Raw genomic sequence first — 13,362 nt, forward strand, 5'->3', positions numbered from 1 at the left:
TCCAAAGAGTAAAGGACTTTCAAAGTTTTATAGGGAGTATAAAGAAATATACATAAATTAAATCTACAATAACCACACCAAATTATCCAAATCAATATAATATCACTACCTATTACAGATAAGTATAATTATCAAAAATGTTATAATATCTGATAAAAAATTAAAATTGAGTATATTTTGTTACCTCTATATACATCCCTGACCAAAGTGCTCCACCACAACTTGGGGAAAGACCTATATAACTGAATTTGTGCAACAAATACATAATTCAAGAACCATTGCTCTAGGTAATTTATAGCTTTCTAAGGATACCACATATACATAATCATTGCTTTTAATAAAAAACGGGCCTTCAAAATTTATCCTCAAGTTTACATTTGCACAATTATTCACAATAACGAAGTACTATTTTCTCAATAAAGACTCAAGTTGTGAATAATATATCCAAGTAAAAAGCATATGGTCTGGACTGAAGTGTATTCCTGGTACACACATACACTAAGACAAGAAGGAACGTAGCATGCGAAGTTCTAAGTGGCTGCAGAACATCTGTTCTATGACCCACTTCACACACAAATCACAAGCTGCTGCACCAGTTCACTTAGCTCTCCATTTTAACAGAACTCTATTAATGTTGCAAGAGAACTTACTCAGGTGATGGAACAGGAGCTGAAACAGGAGCTGAGTCAGGCATTTTAGGTGCAGCTGTGGCAGTGGCATTCTCAGATATACTTTTATTTCCTATTTTAAGAAAGATGCCCATGTTGAGTTCAATTTTTAAAAGCTGTACCAAGAAAATATTTTACTTTAACAAATAAAGAACTTTAGTTTCTTGGGGGAGAAGGAAAAGAAGTCAAATACGTTTGCTACTGCAGACTTTTTAAAAATCTCTTTTAGAAAGAAATGATCATACAAGATCACAACTATAAGCAAAGCATATCATTTAACTTCTGGTAACTAAAGCAAATCTGATTATTATAAATTTTACATGATCTTGATTAATATGCCTTCTGACATCTAAAAGAATTATTAAAGGCAATGAAAGGAAATAAATGGGCTATTTTTAGTATTTGGAGCTAACAATTTTTTTAAAAACATGAAAGCATGATTGCTTCTTCTTGCTAATAATATTCTTACTTACTATTCCATAAGGAAAAAAATGTCTTTCTATATATGTTATATACAAGAAAAGCAAACCTGAACTGCTAACAGGGCATCAAAATCTCAGTGAAGAGATGGGATAAAACCACACCTCAGACATTAAAAAAAAAACAAAAAAAAAACACCAATTGATGAATTCTGTACAGATGAGATCCTTTTGTAAAAAAAAGAATTTGCGACATTCAAATAAATAATATACAAGATTTTTAAGTTCCTTAGGGTCATTTCTATATTTCTATAGGAAAATTCGAAATTTCTTGGCTTATCCCTGGATTTTCCTAACTAGAAGGAACCATAAAGTGCCATCTATTTTAAAGACCCATAAAATGATTAGGTACCTTCTGTCATGTCTTCAGTTTTTGCTCCCAGAATATTAGCAGCAATATTCACCATATTTAGAATGGCATCTAAAACAAAATTCAATCAGAAAAAAATACCAATACATCTATGTATTCCCATATAAATTAATATCAGATAATTAAAGAACTATTATAATGGTCTTTTGCTTTCTTTCTTTCTTGACTAGTTACCTTTTTATTTACTGTTTAAGTCCAATGTAGGACCCAAATAAATTTCAGCCAAAAGCATATACATAAATTTGAATTTTGATATTCAGGAAGAATTTTAAACTTAAATTGTTATAAAGCCACCGCAAACTTTTTACCAAAACACTTAAAACACTTCTTTGGCACATTACAAAATTCAAGTATGATCCAATATACAGTCTATATTGAGACAGGGAGGAAATGTGATCAAATTCATATTTCAAAATTCAAAATTTATTTTCTTTAAGTGGGTTCTATACTTTTAAACAAAAGCAAACAAACAAAAAAAACTTAAAGAAACTAAAGCTTTTCCTGAATGGGTGGCTACCATAGGTAAAAATGAAATGGGGAGATTATTATCCAAAGCAAAGTGGAAAAAGTTTTAGTATTTTTAACTATGCATACAGTAGCTATTTGTAATATGGTTAAATTCCAAATTGACACTTTATAAAATTCAAATTTCTTTCATGATTTTAAAATTCATTGGCCAAAATAACAATGTTTCATGTATAATTTAAAGCACACCAGTTTTTTTTGTAATTAGGATGGGGCAAATTAATTAAAATCAAAGTCATAAAACTGAGTATAGCAGGTGAACCAATTTGCATAGTTGGTAATTCTGTTTTTTTCCAGGGGGATATTACGATAATGACATTTAGAAAACTCTGTAACATAAAGTTACTGCTATATTAGCCCAATGTGATTACATTTTCAATAAATATTCTATATGTGGAACAAACTTCCATTTTAATATATTTAAATATATTTAAACATGAAGACCACAAATGGCAGAACTCCATAACAAGCTGATACTGTATAAACAGGAGGCTTCCTTGCAGTAATGTGACCTAACATCAAGGAAAATTAACTTCTACCCCAATCCTTGAAGTTCTTTTAGAAGTTAATTCTTCAGTATCAGGTACTTCTCTCCTATTAAAATACTAAGATTTGGCAGGGGCTATTTATCAAGCCTCGTAGTTATTTCCATCTTATTTAGTCTTCTTTCCTAGATGAGATTCATAAGGTTTTCAACACTTTCAAAGAAAACCAGAGATGTCACTCTCCTATAATTCTAGCTACTGAGAAGACTTCGTCTCAAAATAGAAAATAAAAAGGGTTGGGGATGTGGCTCAGTAGTAGAGCACACCTGGGTTCAATCCCCAGTATATCCGCAACAACAAAAACCCAAAAGATGTGAAAAGTAGGAAAGGATATAAAGGAAGAAATCTAGCACATTAAGAAGGCTGGGAGCAGGCTGGGTGTGGCTCAGTGATATAGTGCTCAACTGGCATGCGTGAGGCACTGGGTTCAATCCTCAGCACCACATAGAAATAAATAAATAAATGTACTGTGTCCATCTACAACTAAAAAAAAAAAAAGAAAATTATATATAAATACAAAAGAAGGCTGGGAGCAATCTCCTCACTGTCACATGATCGATGATTCTGTAAATACATTTATGCTATAAGAGAAAAGTAGAAGAGATCTTAAAGACTTTAATAAAAGATGATTACTATTTATTAGTTTTGATCTTAACATAACTGTGATTCTACAGTCAACAAAGTAGTGATACTTGTTTCCAATTATTAGTATAACACAAAAGCTTGACATTTGCCATTTTTAAATGCTTAAATGGCATTTTTTAAAAAAATATTTTTTTTAGTTGTTGATGGACCTTTATTTTGTTTATTTATAGTATGTGGTGCTGAGAATTGAACCAGTGCCTCACACATGCTAGGCAGGCGCTCCACCTGTATGAGCTACAACCCCAGCCCTTAATGGCATTTTTATATGTCTTTGCCCTTCAAGCTGGCAAACTGGTAAACAGAAAAGCAGCCCTAGTCCTTACTTGGGCTGAGGAGATGCCTTAGCGTAAGATAATGATAGTAATGAAAACTCCACATCTCCTCACAGAGCAAGATAGTAAAGAGTGGGAGCTTACTCCCTTGTAAACCCACTTTTTAACCCATGTTTTCTTTTTCTTTTTGGATTTACATGACAGTAGAGTGTATTTTGACATATTACACATACATGGAGTATAACTTCCCAATGTTGTGGATAAGCATTCTGATTCGTTTTATTGTCTTTCCCATTCCCTCCCTTCCCTTCATTCCCTTTGTCTGATCCAATGAACTTCTCTTCTCCACCCCACCCCCGCATTGTATGTTAGCATCTAGCCTATCAGAACTTCTGCTTTTGGTATAAACCCACTTTTAAGCCAATCAATACTGTACTACTAGATATGATCCCCTACTCATACTGAGGCGTGAGGTTCTGTCAAAGCTGAATGTTTCATAAAACCAAATTTTGAAATCAGTCTGTGCTCACTCTCTTGTGCTTCCCTAAGATTTCAAATTTGGGGGGTCGTATTATCTAAAAATTTAATAAAAGAACACAGGTTTTAATCTGTATAAAGAAATTAGCTTTGGAGTATTATTTTTAATATAAATTTTAATACTCACCCTATAATAAAAAATATTTACACTATCCACCCTTTAGAATATTATTTATTACCATCATTTCAGGGTATCAGAAACAAAACAAAAATTTGGCAAATTTCTACTTTCTCAGTCCACTTAACCTAAAGAAATAATTTACCTGTGTTCACAGAATACTGCCTAACAGTCTTTTTGTTGGTTTGTTTTGTCTTTTTTGAAAGAAGCAGCATTGTGAATATTCTATTCTGATCATTATCAACTTGGAGCCAAATGCACAACAGCTTGTCATCAAAATCTTTAGAGTTCATTACAGTAGTAACTTCAGACTGTTAAATTGGATAACTACCCCTAATTTCTCTTGGAACAGTCAACTCCACTGACTTATTCATCCCATCTCTTTCCTACAGGAATAAAATACTCCTAGAAATGTTTGTATCTTAACTATTACTCAGTCTCCAGCATACAAAGACTCTTTTTGATAGAGAAAACAAATTCCTGTCCAAGATGCTGAAGAGTTTATTTGCTACAGCACAAGCCAAACCAACAACAAAAAAAATCTAATATGTGTAGTTATTTGTTTTTTTTTTAATATTTATTTTTTAGTTGTAGTTGGACACAATACCTTTTCTTATGTGGTGCTGAGGATCGAACCCAGAGCCTTGCATGTGCTAGGCGAGTGCTCTACCACTGAGCCCCAGCCCCATGTGTAGTTATTATTTGTACTCATCTTCCCTAAAGCCTAGTTCCATTTCTTCTTTTTCTTCTAGAATTCTCTATATGTAGTTCTAGAATATATGTGAATTCCTGGGGGGGGGGGGAACCCATATATATGCATTCATAAAAAAAATACTTAAAAATTCCTTGACTTGAAGCAAAAACTACATTTTATCTTAATCTTATACCTGGAAATTTCTATTTTTAGTAGAATTGGCAATTTTAACAAAATGCAGACCACATATCTATAGAAAAGGCAGACTTTCATCAAAGTAGAAGCCATCTGGCAAACCACATGACAAAGCACAAAGAATGCAGAGTAATATGTAGAATTCTTATTGACGTAGGAGATTTAAATATTTTAGTTCAAGAATGCAAACAAAAGAATCAGACAGAGAAGATGACAAAATTGCATATACACAAGCCAAGAATGCTTGCTCTAAGACAGTAGTTACTCCATTTTTAGCAGTTAAATAAAAAGCATGATATCCACACTATCTAAATATGCAGTATATATGCTTTTTTATAACCATGTCTCATCAGAATCAAAAGTTCTAACTACAGATTAAGCATCCCTAATTCAAAAATCTGAAACCCAAAATCCAAAATAATCCAAAATTTTTGAGTGCTGACAGGATACCACAAAAAGAAAACTTCACATGACCTCAAGTGCTGGGTCTCAGTCAAAACATGGGCACCCTACAGATACTCTATATAATTACCTTCACGAAACAAATGTATTTTGGGTTTAAATTTGGATCCCATCTCCAAGACATCTCATTATACATATGTAAATATTCTGTAAGGGTAAAATTTCTAAGCTGATTCTAAACTGCAAAATTAACATGTAAAAGACCCGGGCATCTCAAAGTTCCTCTGCTACCTGAAATTCCTGAGATAGTTAAGACAACGCCCTACTGGCCATTTAGCCTAGGGCCCTGTGCAGTTTGTCACAGGGCCCGAACCAATCAGTTTAAATGTGTACCCCGCTTAGGAGTAACCAATCACCCCCGCCCGCTCTGTTCCCGCCAATGAATGTGCTAATCACCTCTCAGAGTTGTTGTTCAATTTTCCCTCATGATGATTTGTTCTGATGCATGCAAAGCCCCCCCCCCTTCCAAAAAGTGTACTTAAGCTCTGCTTGACCTCTGCTCTGGGCTCTGGGCTGCTCTCCCTTCTTGAGTGAGCACGGAGCCCCAGCGCGCTGGAATGGATCCCTAATAAATCCCCCTTGCCATTGCATGAAGCTAGTCTCTTGTGGTCTCTTTCTCCGATGCTTCGCCGGACCCTTACAATTCCAAAATCTAAATCTGAAACACTTCTAGCTCCATGCAGGGATACTTAAGCTCCTAAACTTACAACAGAAGGAAAAAGGAGTTTCTAAATGTGGTATATTACACAATTGAATATTACTCAGCCATCAAGACGAATGAAATTACGGCATCTGCCAGTAAATAGATGGAACTGGAGACTATTATGTTAAGTGAAATAAGCCAATCTGGAAAAAAACCAAAAGTGGAATGTTCTGATAGGCAGATGCTAATACAATGGGGGGAGGGAATAGAAGTTCACTGGATTAGACAAGGAAATGAAAGGAAGGGGGTGGGAATAGGATGGACAATACAATGAATTGGACATAACTTTCCTATGTTCATATATGAATACACAACCAGTGTAACTCCACATTGTGTACAACCACAAGAATGGGAAGTTATATTCCATGTATGTGTAATATGTCAAAATACGTTCTACTGTCATGTATAACTTAAAAAAAAATTAAAAAAAAAGAAAAGAAAAAAGGAGTTTCTATTAAGATTAAAATCATAGAATTCTATCTTGTACAGAAATCAAGTACATGTTAAAAACAAGAAGAAATAAATTAGTTTCAAAACAGTCCCATTTAAAACTAACACAGCAATATTGAACTTGGACATCTTTGTGCCAGAGACAAGCCCACTAGCCTAAGTCCATGCTCATTATTTACTTCTTAAGTGACATCACCTAGGAGGCTGTATGTAGTTAAGTCGCTCAGAACAGTCTCAAGTTCTTCAGAGAATACTACAAAGACACAAGTATAGAAGGCAGCAGTGCTGGATTAGGTGTGACAGTTTCATGAAAACAGTTTAATTCTCAAATTCCTGCTGCCTCTCTTGCTCTGAACTTTAAGAGATAGAGATCATTTTAAATCCCATTTTTCATGCTTATGCTCAGCTAACCACCTTCCACCCATCTGTCTCATTACTCAAATGCTCTCAACCATAGCACACTGGGAGGTAAATGAACTGACTTTTCAGAGATCCATTAAAAAAAAAAAGGGGGTTATCAAGAAACACACTAGTAAAGAGAAAGATCTAAAAAGTAGAATCTCAGTAAGATTCTGTTTAATAATTAAAATAATATATTGGTCAGAGAAATAATTACAAATAGGGCAATGTCTTCTACTGACATACAGTTAGGTGTTAATAACATACAGGATTCAATCTCTCATAGGAAAAAAAGAAAATTTAAAACACAGAATATCAACATATTTTTGGAATGTGACCCACATCTACCTTAGGGAGGTTAAGTAATTCTAAGGTACTCTCACCTGTCTGGTAACCACCAGAAGCTAAAGATTTTTTAGATTGGAGCTATTTTCTAACTCATTTAAAAAATGATAATTACTTAGGTGACTACTTTAGCATCAGTAATTTACTCAAGTGACAGAAAAATGACTATTATGACAAATATGACAAATTTAAGAATGCAAAAAAAAAAATGAATGTCCAGACAGATAATATAGTTTTTCACTCCTAAAAACACTATATAGCAATAAACAAGACACTTATTTAAGTAATTACTAAGATCTAAAAAGTTAGAATACTAAAAATAAAGTAAAAATATACTGATAGATTTGAAATAGTTAAATATTACATGAAAACCTTCACCTCCTGTAAGTATTTTTAACACTGTTATCTCCATGCCTAAACAAATTCTAATGAAGTCCACAACCCTCTGTGGAGAAGAGAAGAAGAGATGGGAAGAAAAGGAAAGAAGATGAAAAGAAAGAAAAGGGACTCTAACTAGATACACACAGCTGTGTAAAATGTCTACCCACATATATGCACTGGTGACTGAATATCCAAAAAAGTTTTAAAGTCAGTATTGACACCAAGATGAGTATTCAAGCCATTCAGTTCACTAATGAGTACAAAGGAGCTAGTCCTGTATCTTACTAAAACTTACTTTTATTAAATTTGGTTATTAATATCCAATAGAAAACTCCTTCCAGTTAGTTTTATATTCTTCAAGAATAATCAAAACTAATATTAGAATACCTACCCACATCCTAACAATAATACAATATTATTATTTGCCAGCTGGACAAAGGCCTTTCCAGTCATCTCCTTAGGTGGCCTATCACTAGGCCCACATACCACTTTGGAATGAAAACAGTCTAAACGACTAGGTATTTTAGACATTTCTTTGATTTACAAAGAATAATTACTGCACTTGTTGGTGTGTGTGTGTGTGTGTGTGTGTGTATAAAATTATCATTATACCATAGCTCATTATTAATATGAATAGGAATAGACTTTATATTTTGTAAAATCTCCCTTTTTTCACCCATTCCTATTTCATTTTCCTGAAAACTACTTTTCAAAAGCTAGTACCTTTGATTTCAACTCAAAAGTTCAAAATTCAGAATAGAATAACCCTAAACTATACCAGAAAAATCTATGTCAGAATGAAAAAAAAAAAGAAACACTTTAATAGAATGAATACCCCAAAATACTCACTTGTAGCAGAACCAAGAAGATTTTTTGAAGACTCATCTTCCACAGTATTATAATCCAATGGGTAATCTGTTAAGGAGAAAACGAAAGTAATTATGCTAAGAACTAGTTACAATATGTTTAAAAACTCATATCCTGTTAAAATAAACAGACATTTAAAACATCCCTTGATATGCTGATTATATATCTAAAACATATTTACAAAACAAAGATGAGATTCAGAAGCCATTTAACAATGTCAGCCAAGGAAAACAGTAGTAATGCTTACCAAATTCTCATTCTTTATAAGACTTCATTTGCATTTTCAATATACTTTACTAACCCTTAGCCAATACCTTAATTTCTTTTATGGGAAAATGATAGAAGACAAGATTTAGATTATTCAAGCTATGTGTCTTCTTCTAGGCTCAGGGCAAATCAAAGAAATTAATGCTCATCTGAACTGTTTCAATCACCTGGTGTGTTTAGCATCTTTTGGGCCTGGCATAATGATATAATCATAATTTATAGCACTGATATGCTACAAGAGAATTCAAGTAACAACTGACTGAAACTTGGAAAACAACATGATTTATAAAGCAATCATATTAGAAGATAAGTTTATGAAAAAATTACTGGGGATAAAAACAATAAAAGAAACTAGTGACACCAGTCATTGATTTAAGTAACATCACCTATTACTATTAGATTATAAAAGTAAAAAGATAATCCTAATAGTTACCTATTTAAAAATCACCTACCATAGTCCTCATCAAATAGTTCTTGACGTTCTGACTGATACTGGGAATCAGCAATTTCTTCATATTCTTCCACCATGCTAGTGCCAAATACCCTAATAACAATTTTGTTAAAAATTTTCATTAAAACAAGAGTTATTAAGACTCATCTCTTCAAAATCTATGATAAATAGCAACTCTAGTAATGTTTTACTTCTGGACTTCAAAATATTGGCTATTTCTTGCATTTCAGTCATCAACTACTTCCATTAAAATGTAAACCTGAGGGCTGGGGATGTGGCTCAAGCTAGCGCGCTCGCCTGGAATGCGTGCGGCCTGGGTTCGATCCTCAGCGCCACATACAAACAAAGATGTTGGGTCTGCCGAAAACTAAAAAATAAATATTAAAAAATTCTCTCTCCCTCTCTCTTTTAAAAAAAAAAAAAAATTCTCTCTCTCTCTAAAAAGAAAAAAAAGGTAAATCTGAAGGGATGGGGCTGTAGCTCAGCGGTCAAGTGCTTGCCTAGCATGTATGAGGCACTGGGTTTGATCCTCAGCACCACATTAAAAAAAAAAAAAAAAAAAAAAGATACTGTATGTTCATCTACAAATAAATATTTTTTTAAAAATATAAATCTGATATATTTTAGGTACTTAGAAACACAGTGACAAAGCTTTTCATTGTGGTAAAATTTCAAGTAAGTTAAATCAAACATGTAAATAAAGTTTATTCTTTAACAGAATATTTTTTACATTTTTCCAAAACACATTCAAGATAAAGGTTAACTGCATCTATTTCTATGATAATTTTCACGTGAGAGAAAATTATTTCTTCACTTTTAAATATATTAAGATTTTTATGTATTACTAAACAACAACAAAAAACAAACAAACAAAAAAAAACCACTAAGTAAATGCATTTTGTTCTGCCTTACCTTATAAGGCTTAATGGACAAAAGTGCTCTGACCCAAAATGTGATACCAATTCAACCTAAAAAATAAAAGCACATGAAATGGGAAGCCAGCAAAGTGCTTGTAAGAGTAACAATATACTCAGTTTTTTCATTATAAAATTTCTAAAAATAAAGTCCTCATTTCCCCAAAATCAATACTTTCAAAGTATTTTTTAATAATGCATTAACACGTCATGCCATGTTATTCAATATCGCAAAAGAGAAGGTTGCTAACCTTTATGTACTTGATGAACATCTGAAGCAAGAGAAAGGAAAAGAAAAAGAAATCAGTTCCAAAGTCTAGATAACATGCTATAAGCAATTGCAAGTATTTGTAAATCATACTGTATAATTAAAGTACAGAAAGCAATGTACTGTGATGGATAACATTGTAGTACTCTTAATTCTTTGCAGAAATCAAAGCAATGATTTAAAATTTTACCATTACTACTAGAAAGTATACTATGTAGCAATAAAATTAACTTTAGCTTAATAAGTTGAATAACCTAAATCCATTGCGGCTATTTTGTTAAAAGCATTCTGAAATCAATTAATACTCTAAAAAAGTCTTATATTACTTCAAATATCATCTTATATCACTTTAAATATTATAGCTATGTATCATGTATATAGCTACGGATAAATTTGCATATCAATACACAGATTTTTTAGTATATTATAAAATATTATTTACACTTGTCTGATAGTGTATGCAATGTGTTTCAGGGCAAAAGCATTAGTCTGTTATTTCAAGTATAACTTACAGAAGCAGAAGACATGTATCCATTCACTTTTAAAATATAAGTTATTAAAAATAATTTCTAAATTTGGATTTAACTCTTTTAGGATAAGGGGAAAATTAGATAAACAGATATAACTACATAATGAAAATCAGAGTCAATTCTGATTGCCTGAACCTTTCTATCAACGTTTTTTTAATAAAATGAATCATCAAAATGCTCTATACCATACAAAGGATAAGGCAGGGATTTATCATTCAACTTTTAATGCTGCCAATAAATTCTTCTATTATTAATAAGTAGATATTATACAGAATGATCCTCAGACAATTTGATAACATTTTTACTTCCAAAATTAAATATAATTCTATCACCTGGCAAATGATTTTTCACAGCATAGAAAGTGTGTTTATATAAGAAGATCTTTAAATAATCATTTCAGTACTCATTTTAAAAGGAACTGTAGGTGTTCATTTTTCTGAACTCTTGATTATTAACTGGAAATATCAATTATTTTCAAAACAGAATTTAGCAACTTTTATACTAAAACTAGGAATACTACAAGTTTACCCATTTTATAGAATTCAACTTAATACATGCTTTAAAAAGAGACAGTAAAATCCCAGAAGACAAAATTAACTATAAGTTCTCAAATTTAAAGAAGAAAGGACAGGAATTAGAACTTCTGCCATTTAAAGATCATATTATTAACACAATGGTATTTTAAGGTGTGCCATTTTTAAAGGAAAGCGGGGCAGGAAGGAAAGGAGTAGAAATATCCCCTATTTCATCCAAATCCAGTTTAAGAGTGATAATTCTACTTGATCATTTGGTGAAGGAAGCAGAGGGAACACTGAATATCAAGTTATCTTTATTTGAAACTGGTGTCTGCACACAGACTGTTTCACATAATACACAAAAAATGTAAAAGCCAAAATAGTGTCAAATAATTGGTTATTAAAATCGAAACAATCTAAGAATCATATTTCAAAAAGATTTAAGACTTGCTTTAAAGACTTTAGTGACAGCAATAATTGCCAGGCATGGTGGCACATGCTTGTAATCCCAGAGGCTGAGGCACTAGGATTGAGAGTTCAAAACCAACCTCAGCAAAAGGGAGGTGCTAAGCAACTCAGTGAGACCCTGTCTCTAAATAAAATACATATTAGGGCTGGAAAGGTGCCTCAGTGGTTAAGTGCCCCTGAGCTCAATCTATAGTACCAAAAAAAAGACTTTAGTGACAGCAATCGATATGAGCTTCTAAATAGAATACTCTGAAGATGACATTTTTATATAAAGTCAAAAGAAATTAAGAGCCACAATTTAGAATTTCTTTTTTCAGAATCACAAATAAAAAGTTGGTCTGGGTTTCCAGTAATACAAAAGGAAAGTAGCAGCATTTGTCTCATAAAACAAAACATCCAAGTAAAAACTATTTTATTAAAGGGTATGCTGCAGTAAATGTCCTCTTAAGAGTTTTCTGATTTCTAAATGGGTAAAGTGAATAAAATATGACTAATATTTTCATTATGGAACACGGCCTTATATACATAAACATTACCTTCACATATTTTGCATACATCTGTTCATCTAAAGGGAAACTCTGGACATTCCGCTCATCTCTACCATGGAAAGTACCCAGCTTAATCCATTTATTTGTGGGATATCTAGAAAACACAAAAATAAATGTCCTGTTCATTTTCTTCATCTCTAGGTGATATATACAAAATAGAGTTAATAATAAATAAATAAATAATCCTACTAACAAATAGAAAGGAAGACAAGGAAAAGACAAAAGCAGGACAATCAGTGCTTCTTAGGGTTCAGAAGGGCTGTTGAGGTTTTAAAACAGAAAGGAGCCAAGAGTTTGTCTTGGAAGGAGGAGGTTGCCTCAACTTCCCAAGTAGCTGGGATTACAGGCATGTTACATTGCACCCAGCTGAAACATTTTTTATACTGGTGATTAAAAGAAGTAACATAATATAAAGAATTGGGAATAGAACAGCATTCCCGCACAAGCATTCTCTTTACATATTGACAATTGTGTGATGAAATACTGATGACAGAAAGCAAATCAGGAAGGAAAAAAAAATCTTTTAATATCATACATAGCTGAACCTTTTTTTTTAAAAAAAAAAAAATTGTAGTTGTAGATAGATAGAATGTCTTTATTTTATTTGCTTATTTTTGTGTGGTGCTGAGAATCGAACCCAGTGCCTCACACATGCTCTGCAAGTGCTCTGCCACTGAGCTACAGCCCCAGCTCCACATAGCTTAACCCTTTAAAGGAAATCCAACATAAAAAGTATAAAAGCATTT

General features: G+C 32.6%; 1 protein-coding gene across 3 annotated transcripts in view; it reads right to left on the reverse strand.

Annotated features, from left to right (window-relative positions):
• The window catches only part of SUCO (SUN domain containing ossification factor), a 72,234-nt gene that overhangs the window by 23,152 nt on the left and 35,720 nt on the right, over window positions 1-13,362 (reverse strand). For all 3 annotated transcript variants that reach the window (XR_014022553.1, XM_081298484.1, XM_081298483.1), the window contains exons 11-17: window positions 12,605-12,710; window positions 10,539-10,559; window positions 10,286-10,341; window positions 9,375-9,466; window positions 8,638-8,703; window positions 1,500-1,568; window positions 651-741 (exon numbers count right to left, since the gene is read on the reverse strand). Coding sequence is in view for 2 of the 3 variants with exons in the window: in XM_081298484.1 (XP_081154610.1) it covers window positions 651-741; window positions 1,500-1,568; window positions 8,638-8,703; window positions 9,375-9,466; window positions 10,286-10,341; window positions 10,539-10,559; window positions 12,605-12,710 (501 nt within the window). In the remaining variant the exon portion in view is untranslated. The remainder of the gene's footprint in view (window positions 1-650; window positions 742-1,499; window positions 1,569-8,637; window positions 8,704-9,374; window positions 9,467-10,285; window positions 10,342-10,538; window positions 10,560-12,604; window positions 12,711-13,362) is intronic.

This window comes from Spermophilus citellus, assembly GCF_964194105.1.
Source record: "Spermophilus citellus genome assembly, chromosome: 6".
Lineage (NCBI taxonomy): Eukaryota > Metazoa > Chordata > Mammalia > Rodentia > Sciuridae > Spermophilus > Spermophilus citellus.